A 20,119-nucleotide genomic window follows, 5' to 3' on the forward strand; every position below is an offset into this window, starting at 1 on the left:
TATGTGTTTCTGGCACTTTATAATAATAGTAATATAAATGCATTTGGATTATAACAACTTGGAGAAACTATGATTTAGCCCTTTACTGTGTTGTAATTCCCAAATGCATCAACATCTATTTAAGTGCAAAATAGTCTACAGTTTACAAATACAATGCTGCGATTGTCTGCTGTAAAGGTTCTGTATGAGATTATGATTCAACACAAAACAATTCAATGTCTGAAATTTCATTTTTAATGTCAGAGTAACATCAAAAAAGTAGCTCTTTCTCCATATGCAGTCTTGCAAAAAAAATGTATACCAGGGACTTGGTCCTTTCTAATGATTTCTACATATATAACCGCTCATCTCTTATACACATATGCACTTGCAAATAAATAAATGTGGTTGCAGACAGACAATATTTCATCTTGCCTTCTAACCTCCTGCTGTCAAGATATTTCCACAGAAAACCATACACAAATAAAACTAATGGCTCCTCTCTCCCTGACTGCCAGAATAACGTAGGGGACTACTTCTGTAAAATCAAGCTGCTGGATCACTCTCCTTTCGCTCTGTGAACAAGCACAACTGTGCAGCATCTGCTGAGATTGCCTTTTCTGTCATATAACCTATTTGCATTAACTAAAGGATTTATAAGAAAAAACACAACCACAGTTTTGATTTTAACTACATAAAAAGTGATTTATCTTGGACCTATTACTGAGGTCATCAAAAGCTTCTCAATTTAGTGCACAAAAAAGGGAAATAAAATGTTTGAGTAACTCAACACAAAGTGCTAGGATTCCCTGTGACCTCTGAAGTGCTCTTTTATTGTTCAGGCATTTTTTCCTCTGCTATCATTAGATGGGAGTACAGATACACAGAAGGTAAGAAGTGTTGATGATCAAGAAAATCCTTATGTTTTAATATAGGCAAAGTTCTCATTTACCATCAGTTTTGCCTGATTATGTTCAGTAGCCGATATCCCTCAGATTTAAAGCCAAGAAGTTGAAAAGATTCAGAACTGTTCTAACCCTCTACTGAAAAACTGGTGGAGTTCAATTAATTAATTTTCAGTCAGTGATAATTTGCAGTATTCTGAGGATTTTCTTTCCCCAAATTTAGTTCATAAAATATTTCAGTACAGTTCACAGATTGTTTTTTTTTTTTAAGAACAAGCAAACGGTTTAAAAGCTTACCCACAAAAGAACAAAACACAGGTAACAGAGGTAAAAGTTGACCTACAGGTTAAGTAATTTTATCTTGTTTTCCTACTAACAAAATTAAACTCAAAAGCATTCTGTTTATTAAAGACATAATAACAAGTAGGCATAATAACAAGTCATAAAACAAACATCTTAACAGTCTTTAAACATAACAGAATTGATATGCATAATGAAGTACAGATTTAAAATATGTATTTCAGTTTTGCTTTATATTCCCTTTAGATTAACACCTCCAACACTCATACACAGCATTTAGGCTGCCCCAAACAATTAACAAGGACTTTGTAAAGGCTCTAACAAAACTCCATCGTAAACCAGTTTGAAATATTCTGTAACACAGAAAAAAAATCAATGAAGAAAAAAGGATGTGTTCAGTGGATCTAAGCAAGTTGTTGGATGCACTGAAGTTGGAGGTTCAGTACGCAGAGGTAGCTCAGTAAGGGTACTTGCAGTGATCTGACTACTTAGCATTGACACAACCACAGTACGTTACTGTATGCCTGAAGTCTTCCTATATCCTTAAAAGAAGCAAGCACTCTTTCTGGGCCTGTTGCTTTGCCACTCAAAACCCACAGAAAGAGTCATCAGTTTCAGTGGGGGTTGGGATTAAGTCCTTACGTACTCTGGAAGTTCAGATTTATGGAAGCAAAACAAAACCACACCGTCCTGTGTCTGAACTCTCCGTTGCAAGGAGGGTTTTTAAGCCCAAAGGATTTTTTTCCTCATGTGGAGCCAGTTACTGGCTAGCAGGCTTAAAGAAGGGGAACCTTGAATTTGGTCCAAGAACACGCACGCTATTCTCTCCAATTACCTGACAGGTTGGCCTGCTGGTGGATGTGACTGTGCTACCTCCGGGTGTGCTCATCAAAAGCGTGAGCTCGCTGCCCACTGCCCTTTGGCATCACTGGCTGGTGAGAGCAGAGTGCAACCCTAGGGGACACGGGTCCCTCAGCCCCGCCACCTGCTCAGTGTGCACAGCCTGATCCCCTGCCAGGGAACACAAGAATCCAGCATGTTGCCACCTCAGTGTACCTTTGTTACATGGTCATTTTATTGGTGATGACAATGCTGAACAAAGTGATGCTGTCAGCTCCCAGTTGTTTTTCTCATGGGTGACAACAGAGCAGTCTTGCACTGACTGGCCATCAGGTAAAGCACTGATGATTGGTACCAGATTACTTTCCTGTTGTTCACAGGAGTAATGGACTAGGAATAACAGACTAGGTAAACCAAACACAGATTATTTCACAAAGGCAAAAGGATACGAATTTCACATGCCTACTGTCATACAAAAGATCTTTAGCTTGTGTAAATGGCTGTAGTCTTATCAGAGGTATGATAATTTACATCTGCTAAAGATCTGCTCCTAGGTGTTTGCACTCAGTTGCACGATTAACTGCAATGCTAACCATGCCACACATGAAACTTCTGCATTTATATTGATCCCACTTTGACTTGTTTCTTTCATTCCTTTTAATGTTTTAATGCACAATTGCCAGCATAGTTTTTGTGGATGGGCACACTTCAGAGTCTGGACTAGAGTACACTTCTGGCATCTTAGTCTCCTGGACAAGATGCAGTGCTGACTATGTTTAAGTATATGCTTGTATTCCTTTCTCTTAGAAATAGTATCTTGTATTCTTTTTCATGTAAGTTTATTAAAAAGAGTAACATTTTATTTTTAAAAAAGTTGTGACTGATTGTCAAATCAGCTAAGACAGCGTTGCTGTTGCTATAAGAATCCTTTTAATTGGAAAAAAAAAAAAATTGTCAACTTTCTTGTCCTCACAAGCTATTATTCATTAACAATGCAACAATATAGAAAACATAGCTTGGCTTACTACAATAAAGGCTCTGCTGAATATTAGCATCCTAAATTCTGTCACTGCGGATCTCCATGCATTGCATCAGGGGAAGGAAAAGAAAAAAGAAAAACAAGAATTTGTGTTCTTCAGGGGTAAATTATAAAAGATCTCCTAGCTGCAAACACAAATACTTCACTCATAACCCAAGCACCAGACCATTTCTTTGAAGAAGCTTATGAGGCATTTAAGATATACAATGGCACAATATCATACAATGGAATTGAAAGAATTTTCTTGAGAAACCATTAACTTTGAAGGAATGTCTAGACAACTGTGTCAACAAATGCAAATAATTCATGCTTCTCAGCTTCTATCCAATGGATGGCCCCATGCTGAGTATACACAAACTCAGAAGAAAAAGGCATGTCACAGTCATATGACTAGGGAGTGTAACAGAGTCACACAAAAATTCAAGTCAATCTTGGAAAAAAAACCTTCAGAAAGCTCTTCCCCAGGGTAAGCCAGCAGTGGGATAAGCTTCTGGTCATTTTGGCTAGTTTAAAACAGAGTCTTACAGCTGGTGCACCCTGGCTTCAAAAGCAGGGGCAATGGAAGAAACAGCTGTTAGTCATGACCATTCACTCCGTTAGAAAAATAAAACCTAAAGGACTCCAAAATACTGTACAACCTCTTGCAGTAACCAACAAAGTAGCTTCTGGAAACAATGCTTTTGCCAAAAATGCATCTGTAAGGCACTTAACAGGTATCTTTTTAATATATATATATATATAAAAATAAAATATGCACTGAAGCAACATTCACAAATACCCAGTTGTCTCAATTGTCTGTGTGTACAGTATAGTACATATATACATTCACTGTGACGGCCATCTCCGTAATTATACCTTCACAGGTGCTTTGGGCTGCCTGGTTAACTTCAGTGCCTGTGAAAAGGAAACAAAACAGTCACTTTTTTATATTCTCCAAAGACAACCAACAGAACAAGACAAGATTTTAATTTATAAGGGGCAAGAGAATGCTGTGTGACTTCTGGGAGGCTGAGTGAGGAGCCAGCATGCAGCTGACAGGCCGCTCTGGGATCTGTGATGATGTTTTTCTCTCTGATAGCACATCACAACCTCCCCAGCTACAGACAGTCTTCACAGCGGAACCACAAGGAATATGGCCACAGTGCCAGTAAAGGAAGCGGAGGTGGGTCTCAGATGTCTTTTAGAAAGCGACTATTTGAACCCCACTCAAACCACTTGTGGCAGAGATATGAGAGCTTCTGACTCATGTAGGGAAAGACTGTGAAGAACATTTCTGCCAACACCTTTGTGTTCCCTGGCCTCCTTCCATATGGCTCGAAGGCTGCTCAGAGTATAGTCACTGCTGCAGGGGTGGATGTCGTGCACCCCTGATGTCTATACCCTTCCGAGAAAAGGTAAAAAGAAGCCAAAGTCCATCAGCCCAGAGGTGGTCTTATGCCAGCGGACACTTGATGTCTTTGTAGCTCTAGTCTACTCTTAACTGAGGGAAACCACTTGCCTTTACCTGATGGTAGGGTCCAGCTCTGCGTTCCCCGCAGGGTGGGCCAGCTATGGTAGCTGAGCTATTTATTCAGTGTGTGACAGTTCACCTCAAATGGCAGGCGACCGTGCTTCTGGCTTGGCTGGAAGCAGCCCCTCTAACCTGGGAGGCAAACGCAGCAGGCTTAAAAGGTCTGAGGTTTTCAGCTGCTCCCGTGTTACATGGCGTGGTCACTGTGAGGATGCCTGTTGCTGGTGTGCTCTGCAACAAAAAAGCTCAGTGCTTTCTTGTGCGGGACGAATCAGCCTGAGTGAGAGGGAAAATCCTGAAATTTGGAACCTCTGCTTCCCTTAGCCTTTTGGGTGAAGTGCCCAGGCAGACTGGCAGTTGCCTGTCGAGTAAGAGACTTATCGTTTCTGGAGGGTTGGCTAAACAAGCGATTTTCAGTCTGAGAGATGTCTGATGGGTCTTCTTATTGTAGATATTAACCTTTAATATTGTACATTTAAAGCTTGTAAGCACTGCTTGAAAAACGCTCTAGCACAAATGTAAACCCTTAAAAAAATCCAAACCTTTAAAAATAAATAGGCTATATTCCCCTCAGAAACACCAGCTTTCAGAAACACCAGCATTTAACTATTGTTAAATCTAGCCGTTTGAGATTAGTCTTTTGGTTATTATTCAGCAAGAGACTTTGGAGAGAGACATCATTTCACATTTTGTTTGGGGAAACAATTTTTTAACTTTGTAGTCTGGCAGATTCTGCTGCCATATTTACAAACTAGAAATACCTTAGTGTAGATGAACCTCTAAATATTTAAATTCAATTTCATACAACCAGATCACATGTACTATCATAATTAAGTAAGAATGTCACTGCAGATGAGTACTGTGACTGGATAACCGTCTCCCCCTGCAAGAGAGATGCCAAAATGAAGCCAAGGTGTTTATAGAAAATAAACATCAAGGGTGATGATGACATGTTTATTTTCAAAGCAGGAGACCATTATCCAGTCACAACATTCACTTCTATTATACTTATTGCAACTGTACCAGACCCAACCTCACTGATTTTTTTCAAAGAGTAATTAAAATAACATTTGTAAATAATACAGAAGACCAACTGAAGAAACTGCTGCAACAGAACAACAATCCCCCAAAGTGGCTCTACAGCAGCATTACAGTCTGATTAGCACAGGAGGTTTATTTGATGCTTAATGAATAAGAAACTAGTGCTGGTGAACTGTAAGTCTCTCCAGTACTGGCTGACTTTTCTGATGCCCTGTTTAAAGGCAGTGTTAACTTGCAGTGACTGACAGCAGCCCCTAAAGGCCATTATCACCCCTGAGGATCAGGGAGGTCTGGATGAGCTCCAGCCCCACTCCTGGTCTTGTGGCAGCAGAGAGCAGTTAGATGATGAAGAGAAGCCAGCATTGCAGGGATCATTCACCAGTAGTATCAACTTTAGGCTATCTTTCTGCAGGAATAGCAATGGAATTTTCTTTACACAAGCTGTAATGTCTCCTGATAATTTCTCACTAAAAAAAAAAGACTCTTGGACTGATAAGAGAAATGACATATGATTCTCAATTTCCATTTTCAGATACTACAATACATGCGTCTTAGCAAGGTCTGATTTGTGGACACAGTTCCTGAACACTGACAATTTTCCTGCTTTGTGCCATTCAGTTAAGCAAAAGTGGAGCCACATAAAAACCACAAATGTGGGGGATTTTAGCATTCAAGTTAACAAGGTGACTTTGGTGAAGCTACTAAAATGGAAGTCTGTTGGGTTTTGCTGAAAATTCTAAATACGAAAGTTATAAAAAAAAATTTTCTCCACTGAGAAGTGGAGAATACAAGGTACTGGTGGCACTGGGCTTCCCACAGCTTCCCAACCTTCATCTAAAATGGCTGTCAAAGACAAAGCATCAGCTTCTTGATCCTTATTATCTCAGAAAATTAAAGATAGCATTAAAATTAGTTGCATGGACTAGCTTTCTGTGAGGTGGTTACTACTGTTCTGAGAACCTGACCAAAACCACTGCAATTATTTCATGTAGATGTCAGATGTCAGTAGCTTCAATTTGTATTGCAATAAGCATAATTTGAATCAGGGATGTCGATGCAAAAACCTCTAGTTATAGTCAATAATCCTAACAAACTATCCCATGCCATAACTGTGGCATGAAATGTGATGCATCAGACTTCTAAGACTTCTTGCTGTTGTACAGGGTGACCCAAGTAGAAAAAAATAATTAAAAAACTTTACATCCTGCTTCCATTCAATTCAGGAAGTGCCCTCATTTTACACAATTTCCCCAGCACCCACACCAGTGGACAGATCTTTGTTACTTCTCCAAAAGGGAGATCCAAAGCTGTGGTTATTAGCTAAAGACAGAGCCATTCTTATTGGGCATAATCTGAATTTGTAATTTGAATGAATTCATAATCTGAACTAACTGTAGAGGTCTGACTTCAAGATTTGAACCTTTTCAGAACCAAGGGGGATAAAGTTCTGCATTTTTAATTTGACACTACTGTGGCTATCACTGCCATAGAGGGAGAAAAGGAACAGAAAAATCCTACCATGGAATCCTCAAGAAGGAACCTAAGGAGTTTAAGACGTGTTTAGGTATTTTTTTTTAACTCATAGCACACCAGCCATTATAAATCAAAACCAGCGATTCTTACCTTTTGCCTAGAAACCATCCAAGATTTTATTGTTGGTACCAATAGACTGCCAAGAAGAATCTGAGCAGGATGATAGATGAGTAAGGGGACGGAAATTAAGGATAGGTGCTCATAACCCATAAATACTATCTTCAGCATTGGAATCCCTGTAGGCAGAAAAACAGCAGACACTCACCTCAGATTTTAAGCTCCAGATAAGAGCAAAGCATTTTATATGGCACTGACATTTCACACACACACACAAAAAAACCAAACAAAACCCAAACAAACAAACAAACAAACAAACCCAAACAAAAAAAAACAACCCAAATGAACTCAAAAGAAACAAAATGAGGACTCAGAAGTTTTGTATAAAAAAGCCAACCCAAACAAATCAGCAAGAACATGAACAAAAAAAAAAATAAACGGCAGAGAAGGTTCTGTGGCAGAAAGGAAGGAATAGGGGAATGCCATAAAAGATCTTTTATAATTATGCTATTAGCTGTCAAACTCCTGCTGAAGATTTGATATAAAATATGTTCTGCTATCGCATGACTGTTGGGTTGCTGAGCATCACTCTGTGCTGCTTATTTACTTCTTCCTCTCTCTCCCTGTGCTCTGGTTTGTGTTTTCATGATCACCCTCCATCCAACCTGCCTGACTCCTGCTTGCAACCTTTCTTGAGTCCCTTCACCGCTGCAGGAGGGTTGCGTTTCCCTGGCATAGCCCCTGCCAGCTGGTAAGTACCCAAATGACAGCCTTCCCTGCTTCGATTCATGCAGTCAAGGCAGACTCAGGTGCCCTACAGATGAGGCTCACTTGTTAGAGAACAAAACGCTCTACTCTACCTGTATGTTTCAGAAGAGCTACAGCATGAGAGAAAAGGTTTCGTGAACCAAGTGAGCAATATGAAGTGGTCACATCTATGAAGAGTTGGGGAGCAGCTGAGTACAGAATTTGTCAGATGCTGAAAGAAGTGACTGTTAAGAGCTAAAGATGGGCCATTTTTCCTAAGAGCTCGAATTTGCACTCAGCAGTGCTAATTCTATTAGATACCTCCATGCACAATTTTCCCACTTGACGATGTGATATGTAAAATTAAATTTGATCTAGTTTTGCAGTAATTAAACTGATTATGTTTACTTTGAACACATTGTTCAAAATTACCTGCTTAAATCTTTGCTACTGTGCTCCACAAAGCATAGGTGTGGGCAAAACTTGCAACCATCTCTGTCTCACTTGACCAGACATTTGCATAGTCACCAACAAGAGCAGCTGTGATCCCTCAGGAGCCCCCTGAGAACATACCTTATTTTTTCCCTCATCTTAAATGTCATTCTATGAATCTTCCACCAGCATCAACCTTGCAGCGAAGCAGACTACACACGGTTTTCACAGAGCTCATCTGTCTGTCTCCTTTCTTAGCAATGACAAAAAGCTGAGCGTAGTGCTACGTGCTCTCCGTTCCCCCATCAGAAGATGTTTCAGATCAGCCAAAGTTGCCGCGTTTACATAAATGCTTCTCTGTGTCCCGGACAAATTCCCATTCTCAACACCGTTTCAGGTTTCCCTTAATGAAAGCTGCCTTCTCCCTATGTGAGGAAGCAGCTTATTTCTTGAATATTACCATTCCACTAGTGCCCCACTATTGCCGACACATGTCTGGGCTTGCCGGAATCTTCATGATGTTTCCACAGCACCGTTTCTTGTAATTATTTTCATTTGCTTCATCACATTACACCACTAACAATGCTGTCCCCATACCAGTAGCCTTTACTTAGCGGACATTTCCAGGGAAAGATTAAATCAAATAAATAAAGGCTTGAGTGCTTAATTTCAATATTATAATTACCTTCAAAACAACATCATGGACTTATCACACAGTAGGGCTGCTTATTATTAACACTAGTTTCTGGGGCTTGGGGATAGTTAGTATTGGGATAGAAATTAAATGGACATCCACATGATATTAAGGAGTGTAATTTACTTCAGATGTCCATCATACTGCTTTTGTAAACGGATAAAAGGTTTTATTGCCCATTTCCAAGTTTGGAATTGACCCTTGTGGGTCCTTTCCTGTTCTCTAACCACAGAAAACTAGAGTCCCAAGCTATGAACATGCTGTATTTATGTTTGTAAGACAGTACCTGGTGTTTTGGTAGTGCAATTTCACCCATAGATCCAAAAACGCTTAAGTAAGCTGAACAGGACTCCTACAGAGAATCAGAGAACACTAAAATGACTAGCCTGGGATCACACAGAAAACTAATGGCAGAGATGTGAACAGAATGGACCCAAAGTGACGGAGACACACTTTAAATTACTGTACATTTTCTGAAAGAAAAGATGAGAAATTCCAGTCTAAAAGGTAAATTCTCTAGAGGAAAGCTATTTCAGTAAACTAGGAAAAGAAAACTATTGTTGTCAAATACAAATACAAAATACTGTAATTAGTGTGACAATATAATTAGATCACTGGGTGGAAAGCGGTTCTTAATTCACAGCTTGTTTAAATACATGTCACAACAATAGGTTCCTGTAAGCTACTAATGTGCAATTAAAGTTCCTGTTATTTACCAGGAAAACCTAACTGGTGAAAAGAAGAAATAATAATCATTTTTGCAGGTAAGCATTATTTCAATGGAAAGAAAAAGCCCTGTCGGCTTCTTATGCACTTTCTGATTTTTGTAATTCCAACTTTGCCAGTATGCAACTCTCTCAGAAAATACTTCATGACAAGGGACCCAGAAACTACAGTCACAAATGCTTGCATCAGAAATATTACCACAAAGCTAAACAGAAATTTATTTATTTTTTAAAATGTTGTCAGAACTTTTTTGTAGCAATACATTGTAACTGCAGGCATCAGTATGACTGCTAACGTTTTCCAAATGCATAAAACTCATGCAAATTCCTAATTAGGAAAAATGTATTTTAACAGTTACTTTTCCCTCTCTTAAAAAAAAAAATCTCTGTACTTTTTTCTTTAAATATATATAATGTATAAAAAACACTGGGAGGGGGCACACAGGGGGACAGGACGACCAAAATGAAAACCAAATCCCAGCCAAAGGAAGAAAAGTGACATTGTGACGCCTGGGCTGATGCTGTACGCTCAATCTGAGCCCATAATGCATTTTCAAGATGAGATCATGACCCAGCACTAAGAGAAGCTGTAACAGAAACACAGACACTGACTGCTACAGTAGTGACGTGAACAGGTGTGGCTGTAACAAACCTATGGAAGTGTGAGTGAGATGAGTTTAAATCTTTCAGATAGATAGCAAGGAATGAAGGTGCTAAACAAAACCGATATGGTTATCCTTATTTTGGGCTGTCTACTCCTCTTTTCCTCATCTTTTATAGCATATTGCTTCCAGTGCTAATGGAGTATGACAGCTACACCAAGTCTAAGATAAATAAAGTTTTGCACAGGACCAAATCACATATATTAAAACCCAGACCACCACCTTAGTCTTAAGTGTCCTGAAAGTACACAGCAGCTCCTCCCTCCTCCCATGCCTTAATATTACTAGGGTACTTATTTGCCATCTGGAGCATTAAGGCTGCATTCAGACGTGTGAAGAATAATGCCTGTAAGGATTTTTCGTTTCGTTTTCACAGAGCCATTAATCAGGCTTATCTGCATTTCAGGGTAATTGGACTGACTTCTATGGGTCTTCATCTTGATTGACACTGGAGGAGGAACATTGACATTATCAGTTTATAGACAGTCTTCAAGTTTTAAGACTGCTGTCATGATCTGAAGGTTCATACCACAAACACCCATTTGTGTTGCTGTGGTTTATGCAGTTACAGGCTTCCAGCAGCTTGGTTCAACTCCTCTGCCAAAGATCCTCACTCACTATCTACCATGAGAACTGAATGGCAAAGTGCTCCTCTGTGGTTTCTTGCCAACTTGTGCAGCTTTGCTCAAAGCAGGGGTGTAACAAACTGTTGAGTTGCCAAAATCCTTTAAATGGGATTTATTGCACGAATGTGTGTCCAACTCCTGGATCAAAGCTGACCAAATACAAGTCAGGGTTGTATCCCATCCACCTCCAAAGAAAATGTGATACCCAGCTGGGTGAGAAAACAGCACCTCACCTGAGCAGGACTAGTGTGGTGTCTCAGAAGAGAGGAAGCACTGAGATCATCTCACAGATGGCCCTTACAAACAGGATCATTGGTGTTCCCAGCTTTTTACCCTGAACTTCCCTCTTCTCCTTTGTTTGGCTATGTTTCTCCTACCAGCGCTCCCCCGTGTTCCCATCTTCCTCCTTGCGCTTTGGCTCTGGTATTCAGAGGCTCTTTTTCTTTTTTCTGTTTGTATTCTCTCCCTTTCTTTCTTCCTCCTCTTCTCCACTCCCATGCTTCTAGCCTGCCTGGGTTTGCTTCCCAAGACCTTTCATTCTGCTCACTTGTAGCAGTGTAAATTTTGGGTTCTTCCCCTAAAATCACAGTCCCACTGCAACAGAGAGAAGAGTTAGGCCTGTGACATGGAGCACATTTCATTTTTCTCCCTGTTTGTGTCCCCACTCTGCCCATTTCACCCAAGAACTTTGCAAACCTGAGGAAAAGCCAGCAAGGCAAAAGCTGTTTATCCGTGACCTTCAACAACGGCAAGGAGGAGTGAGAGGGCTGCTCTCACCGGTCTGGTATAGGGAAGCCCTGTTTGCTCTCCATTGCTCCAGGGCATTCCAGTTTGGCTCCAAGGCTGTGGTTTATCGGCCCCAGTCAAAGGCCACCGTTTCTCTAGTAGCCTGCACGACTGAAAGCTCCCTATCATTCCTCCAGCTCTGCACCCAGCATAACCTCCCACATCCTCCCCTTTCCCCTTTGCTACTTTCACACTTCGTAGTCACCTTCGTAAAAGGCCCATGAAAATATTATGCTGTGCTTCACTACATTTAGTTAACTGTAAAATAATAATAATAAAAAATCCTAAAAGATTTGAAGGTATTTTTAAGAGAATTTAAATATAGGACTCTTTTCATCTAGCTATCACTGCAGTAATATAAATGAAGCAAATTAATTTTAATGCTCCAAGGTACTGATTCTGTGTCACTGTCACTGACAGGATCCAACTAGACTTTATGAGATGGCATTTGACTTTATGGAAGTGAGCACTATGCACGCATTTACAATTTTACAGGGACTTTAAGCTGTCATGCTGAAAAATGTTTATAAAACATTAATCAAAAAATGCCTCTTTAATACAATGCATTGTCTCAAAGATGTTAGAAGGCACATATTGTAAATGGATTCTTTTTCTGACTAAAGTAATTTCTACCAAAAGCCTTTCCCCACTGCTATACAAGTACACAGTGTGGAGAGATAAAGAGCACTTTCTCAGCACATTACTACCTGATCCAAACACTTGGGAAATCACTAATGTACAGCATGCCATATTTCCATGTCACACATGACACATTTGTCTAAAATTACCCAACAGAGTTTGACATTGCAGCATATTCCATAGCAGGGCTTTCAACTGACATCTGCCAAGTAAGAACTTCAAGTAGGAGCTTTCTTCTTCTAACAAGCAAGTAAGAGTTTTCTTTTATCCTATACCCATGATGGAAGTGATAAAACAGAAGTACTGGAAATCAGGGTGGTTTTTTTCTGTTTTAATATGTTTATTTTATGCTTGCTGAATGTATAAGCTCCCCTTAAAGCACTGTTTCATCATTTGCTGTTTTCTATCACATTGCAATGGGTTCAGAGAACTTAATAGAACATTTTTATTACCACCAAAACGTAGGCCATTATCTCTCACACCCAAAGCAGAATTATTGCTAGATGCTCTGCTTACATACTCCACTGTATAGGTTTTTCCCCTTGAATGTCTTCACAACAAACAATTTATCCTAAAACTTTATTGCTTACATTACTGAAACACATTCCAAATCACAAAACGCTGCAGCATTTCTTAGAAAAAGAGGTTTGGGGCAAAACAAAGAGGTCATCACTGGGGCTATGCAAGGACCAGGTGTTCAGGCATCAGAATGCCAAACAACCCTCGTAAAGAGGCAGAGGAAACACTCTGAAGAAAAGCCTTAACCTCTGGATTTTCAGTTCTCCCTTCTACTCATCTATGCATTTCAGAACTCTCCGTTGCCATAATCTTCAAGTGTAATATACAAAATGAATGAAATGTATGACGGTAGCTTCTCTGACACTCTCCATGCTACTCTCTCTCTGAAGGATCCTCTCAGGGGTTGATGTGAAGGGAACATTAGTAGGTCAAATAGCTATTTCTTCTTTTCAGCTGAGAAAAGACCTGTAAAGAGGGGCATATACGGCATTAAACCCCTCCTAAGCTGCCAGAGCGGAAGGTGTCTGAGCTCATTCCTGCAAAGACAGTGCCAACTGAGCACCTGAAATTTTACTGTCAAGTTTCACAATAGTATCGCATACAGCACACTGACCGCATAGTGGGAAAGGGTGGCGAGATCTAGGCAAAATCCAATTTAGAGGATTAGAAAAAAGTTGTTCATGCAGATAGCTACCAGAATGGCAAGATGCTGCTAATCTTCCCTCTTCTTCCCAGGCAAGTCGTATTGCCACAGTTAGTTTTGAGGAGACAGAAGCTTACATACTCTGCCTATCCTCAGGGAAAGCTAGCCAGGTATAGAAGGCATTTCTTGCCCTTGTCCAGACTCTGTTAGAGATCACGACAGGAGAAGATGCTTTTGAGAAATCAAGTGCCTAAGGATTCTTTTCCCTATATCCATGCCCTCTCCGAAGTATGCACTGAACTCAGGTTAAATGCTTTTCCCTCCGGACCAGTTTGTTTCAGGTATGGGAATAGCTAAATAATAGCTGACAACCCACAACAATACAAATACTTGCTCGCCTCTGAGTATTCCCATTTCAGCTGAAGAAAGTACCTTCCAACATAATATGAAATCACACCACATTGGAAGGCAAATGTTACCTGAAGCTGAGCCTTAAACAGGCAGCCAAGCTCTTCCTCAGGTGAAAAATTCCTCAGGGAAGAAACTGGTAGCCCTTTCCAAGGCCCACTCCAGCTGTAACTCTGAGATTTCTTTTGCTCTTAGCCCTAACCAAGTTATTCTAAACCTTACAGTAATTTTGTACTCTGCAAAGGAATCAAGGCTGAGCAAAGTAACAGACCACCTTTGCTACTGTCTTGTCCAGAAGTAAATAATGTCAGGAGTCCACTCGCAGTGGCTAGGCAATGGTTTACAGCAGTAAAATGGTTTGTGGCACTTAAGGTTCAATCACACCTTGGTGTCAAAGCCTAGCGTTACCATGGAAGTCTGATTTTCCTGAAGGTATAAAGAGATCATCCATCACGATGCACAACCACAACTGCCTCCAGGTGACAGGACACTCCCTCCCTGACTGGGAAGGATCTACAATGTTTGTAGCAGTTGAGACTACATTTCCCCTGCCTTTTTGCCCACATACATGCTGTATGAAGACTTGGGCTTAAAATATTTTCAGGGAAAAAAGACGATTCTTTCAGTATGTTTTCATATTTCAGGTCAGCAATAATGTAATGGAAAGCAAAAACCAGGCTCACAAAGTGATAAAACCAAACATTTGACAGGGAGGTTTTATAAGGGATGGGTGAGACATGAAGGGAGTTTGGAAGAGCTGCAGAGGAAAACTGCAAGATGGAGAGCTATCCTAGCTCAGTCTGGAGGTCTGCGTGGACCCTCATCTTCAAAAAGCATTTTCACCTTCGTCCCTCTCCTTGGGAAAGAACAATTATTTACCCGAATATTCAACAAGCCCTTGCATTCCATTACATGACTTACCTCTTTTGGTGGCCTAGAATTATTGGGAAGGCTCTGTACTGAATCAGAGCAGTGTGGTCACATATGGGCCATACAGTTATGCTAGGATGCAAGAATTTCACTGAGACCCACACCACGTTGGAAGAGATTGCATGGTCTAATAGTTAAGTAAAGAAGGAGAAGGAAGAAGAGAAATGAATGAGAAATAAAGTATTTCTTTTGCTATAACAAGAACTAAAAAAGAAGAAAACCTAATATGCTTCGAATGCTTTCATTAATTCTTGTTCTTCAGATAGCTGGCTCACTATACTGCTCAGAGGAGCAGTAATTTAAGTGCAATGTAAATACAGTTACTAAGAAACAGCACATCTTGATACTTTTTTTTGATATTTTGCTTGGTAAGTTTTAAGTAAATAAAAATGTAAAAGCTGGGAGGGAAGAGAAAGAAAGTACAGTTTGTCTATTTCTGGGTTTTCAACGTGTGCATTCAGATTAGAAGTGATGTTTAACGAACACAACACAGGCAATCTTACCAGATGCTAACAATGAAACATTTAACACCAACAACTGAAGACTAGTGCTTTAGACTCCAAAACACCTCCACCTGTCTGACAATATGGTAGTAGCAATTAGTTAACAGGGAATTAAAGAATTAATTGAACCACCATAAGTCATATTTTAAAGGTGACCTATCCTTAATTTGGCACCACAACGTGGGCACAGCAATGTTGTAAACTTTTCCTCACACTTCAGTGCTGGTTTTTTTTTAATTGCTTGGGTATCAGTTCACTCTTCATACACGTAACTTACTCAAGGCACAGAATAAATTCTTCCTTATAATTCACTGGCAATATCTAAGCTATGACATTTAAACCAATGAGATACAAACACTTCCTTCCCTTCTTTATAATTCTTGTAGCCAACACTTTTTGAATATTTAATAGATTAGACCTACTAATGAAAGGAATTCTGGACAAAGAGATTGACAAATGTTCTAAAAACACAAAGCTGCGATTTGGTTAATTTGATTATTTCCTTGAACATTACTGCCCTTTCCACACAAAGCTGAGGCTAAGATTTCTTAGCATTAAACTTTTGATTATGTGGATTTTATTTACACATATTAAAAAAGCCATTACAAACATGTGTTATAGTTGTTCTAACTGTATTTGCAAGCACAAGCAGGAAAGGGTTATGCTCCGAACTGTTTCATACTACCTTTTAATTAGATTTTTTTAAAAGGTTTTATTCCTTCTGAAACCTTGATGCAAAGAAAAATTTGATACACAAATTCATTATAAATGGTAAAACAAGAAAACACTTCTTTTCATAAAGAAAAAAGTTAGGAATACTAGCTTAATTTTTCCTTTAATTCTCTCTTCATTTGATTTCTGTGCCCAAGAAAGGCAGATACGAGGCCAGAAAAGCCTTAATGCTCCAGTCATTCGGGAAGGCATTTTGAGAAAACGGCTCACTACCTAGAAATACTGAGGGATACTATTTCTGAAATTCTGTGGACTAGGGTTATGTGCTTGCTGTGGTCATGGCAGCTTTTAGAGGAGGATCCCTCTTCCAGATTCCCAAAACTATCCTGTAATAGGAGATTTCTAAATTTTGCTGCTGCTGTTGATTTTTCACATCTTTGCACCCACTGTTTTAGAAGCGTCTGGAGTCAGCAGCTCAGACTGGCTGCCAGAAGGTGCACTGAGAGCTGCAAATGTAGATGCAACTCTCTCAGGGAGACTCAACATCATCTTCAATACTTGCCAGCTTTAGTATGGGTGACACTTGTAGCCTCTGCCAGCTTGAGGTAAAAAAAAAAAAATCTTGAGTCATGTCCAAACGTGGATCTTCCCAAGGGTAACCTGTCAGCTGTCTGCTGAATATAATGTAGTTTCTTAAAGTAGGTAAATTAACTTTAACTGTTTTTGGTGGGGAGGGAGAGCTCTTCTGTCATTATCATTTTACAGATGAATATGTGTGTTTATTTTTTTTATTATTATTATAAAGAGGTATGAGCTTGCTGTCATTAAAAACTGGCAATCTGGTTTTTAGTGTCTGATCCAATTACGTGTACATCTGGGAAGACACACAACCAAATAAATAATTGGAGAGGTGCAACTCTGAAATGACAATTGTTATTCATCGATCTCTTTCTGCAAGTCAAGATTGAGAGATGTAAACTTCAAGCGAATGAGATCTCCTGGGTGAGATTCTTCAGTTCAAACACAGTAAACAACTGTTGTCCTCTGATGCACATTTTAGTACTGCTGGAGGCAAACTTTCTAAATATTAATAAAAAACCTATACAGATGAAAAGGAAGCCTTGGGAGCCAGTACAGAATTTCTTGCCACATTCTAAGCCTAATCAAAGAAACATACGTTTCAGGTCCAACAGGAAAGGAGTTTCCCTAATTTACTCTAGTATTCCCCCTTCTGGAATCACAGAGAGGTCAAGATTGAGTAAATTGCAATAGATTGAACATGCTATATTGCGAATCTGTGATTAGAAAACCAAAGGAGAATCAGGTACTTGGTGTCCAAAAGCCACTATAACTCACCAGATTATACCATTTCCTACTTTCGGAATGGCCTGCCACCACCTTTCCTTCCCAAAAGTACAGCCCCTAGGGATGCTCTGGTGTGAAGGAGACAAATAGGGGGTGTTTGCCCAGCCACGTATATGAGTAGCAAGGGAAAATAAAAGAGATGCTCTGGCATAGACTATCTCCGTGACAACAGCCTACACAAAACTGTCAGTTTGATTTCTTGTGGAGATAGCCCCTTCAAGTGGGTGGTGGCCTTAGTGTTACAGAAATGCTTACACATGCAAAATGATATCTTACCATGGCTGGATTTGTCCATGAAAGCAGGAAACATTCATGCCATTCATACCATACCATTTGGTTTTGCTAGTATTCTGACATAGCAGCTGTACTGGAAACAGCAGCATTTCCTGGCATTCTTTGGGGTGTATCGGGAAGGAAGACATACCAATTACATGGTAATAACCTGACCAATAATATCATTTGATAAGAACTAAATGTTGGTTCTAGAAGACTGCTGAGCTAGGAAAGGCAATCCAGCTGCCTTCAACTTGGGCTACAAGAAAAAAAGATGCAAACATGAGAGAAGTGCAGTATGTGCAGGTGCTTCTGCTCTCCCTACTGTCATATCATGTAACATGAATCCCTCAGTACTTATTTTCCAGGGATGGAGAGAGGACAAAGAGAAGGGGAATCCCAGAGCTGAGGAAAAAGCCCAGGCAATTCCTTGCTGCTGAAGCCCCTTGGGATCCCAGAAGCTGGAACACGAAAGAGTTTCTAACTCTCTGGCAGTAGTGAGGGGTACATATTGGCCCAGACATGGCCTCCATGACACTCATTCTTTCAAGAATATTCCTCCCATCAGCCTCCCTTCTGCCCCAAGGGTCAGCACCCACCAACTCTAGGCAGAGCAGTCACTAGATCATTTTCACTTATATCACTCTACCAGACACGTAGGGAAGAAATGAGAGTAAAAGTCTGTAACAAGTAAGAAAATACGCAAATTCAAGCAATAGTAACACCAAGAAGTATGACATGATACCAGCAGTAATGTCTCCTGTTCAACACTCATAGGAAAATTTCGAAAGTAAAAGAGAGTATCAAAGGTCTTACTCTTGAAAACTTTCAGAGAGCAATTAACCAGGATTATTTTCTAGATCTATATGTAAAAGTCAGAGGAATTATTTACACACTTATAGCTAGTCACAGTTAGTACCCTGATGAATAATCAATCGCCTTAAAGGACAATTCTCTGCCAGGAACTGAGAACCACCACCACATTTCAAAAATACCAGAGTATAGCCTGAACACTCACTTAGGGAAATGCACGCAATTTTACCATCTTACTTTCTATTCAATTATTAAGAGATGCCCCCTTTTTAAAATCAAAATGATCTATCTACCTTTTATCTTAACACTAGTTAGAACATTTTGGCATTTTTTCTATGTAAAGGAGAAAGGCGATTATCACCACAGAATAAGAGTCTGTGCTTTATTAGTACAGCATTTCACAGAGTTTGGGTGCAGGAAAAGAACGGATGAAACAAAAATCCAGCTAATATTAAACAGCCATGGTTTATGCTGTATGAATATATTGTTTATCTCCGAAAAATGTTGTAAGGAGGTATCTGTAGAAAATATGAGCAAACGATAGATAAGATGTGAGCAGACTGGAGCTACATGTGAGCACGATGCACTCTGTCACATTGTGCAGCTGGGGAACACGGGGGAAAGCACGGGCTGACTAATCCATAGCCCAGATGATCCGTGCACAGACAATTTGAGTTGCCTGTGAATCTGCTTGTGCATTACAGCAGGCTTTTAAGAATTGTTCAAGTACAGAATATCAGTTCCATACCTGTGCAGTAAGAAGCTGAGTATTTAAAAAAAAAATCTGAATGAAATTAAAACAATAGGAAAAGTTTGTGCTTTGGCTTTTATTTGCAAAGTTAGCTCTATTTCCTTAAAGTATTTTGTAGCCTAGAAACTTTGACTGCATTACTTTAAGAATCCCATGGTGAACAAACTGCTACGCTGATAAATCTAAATGGGGAAAAATGTACTCTGCATCAAAAACAATGCCCTGGTTTTATTATAAACCAACAAAAATAACCCCGTCTTATTTTTTTACCAATCTGCTGCTCATCATACCTACAGTACTAACATTTGCACTTCTGGTAGCCAAAATAGGTAGTGCACTCCATTTTTTGCTGATAAAATAATTTTACATGGTAAATACAAAGAATTAAAATGGTTTTTTACAGTTCTGCATTTTACCTTTGGAGTTGTAACTTCTAGCTAGCAATTCCCTCTCTGCAAAAAATAAAATAATGTTCTGTACTTGGCTGTAACTTTTGTTTAAGTGCAAGCAACAACTGTGGTATTTTTTTAGATAAGCCACACTGATAGCTTTGCACTTCCTTGAGGCCTCTTCTCACTGAATGAACTCCAGGGAATGGCATCATGTCGGGCTTTCCAGATGGATTATGTGAAGCCATAGCTCAATGTCATTTTCAATAGCAGGGCTCATAATTAAAGGTCAAATAGTCACTTCATCTGCAATCAATCAATAGAAGAAGTACTAATAC

At 39.7% G+C, this 20,119-nt stretch overlaps 1 protein-coding gene across 5 annotated transcripts in view; it reads right to left on the bottom strand.

Moving 5' to 3' along the window:
- Positions 1–211: 211 nt before the first annotated feature.
- SLC10A7 (solute carrier family 10 member 7) overlaps positions 212–20,119 on the bottom strand; it is a 154,986-nt gene continuing 135,078 nt past the window's right edge. For 4 of the 5 annotated variants that reach the window (XM_055795023.1, XM_055795019.1, XM_055795018.1 and 1 more), the window contains 2 exons: positions 7,238–7,383; positions 212–3,957 (listed from right to left, as the gene is read on the bottom strand). In XM_055795023.1, the coding sequence (XP_055650998.1) occupies positions 3,913–3,957; positions 7,238–7,383 (191 nt within the window). In that variant the 3' untranslated portion in view covers positions 212–3,912. Of the gene's footprint in view, positions 3,958–7,237; positions 7,384–20,119 lie in introns of those variants that run through there. The other variant, XR_008745640.1, reaches the window with a different exon arrangement.

This window comes from Falco peregrinus, chromosome 2 (genome assembly GCF_023634155.1).
Source record: "Falco peregrinus isolate bFalPer1 chromosome 2, bFalPer1.pri, whole genome shotgun sequence".
NCBI lineage: Eukaryota > Metazoa > Chordata > Aves > Falconiformes > Falconidae > Falco > Falco peregrinus.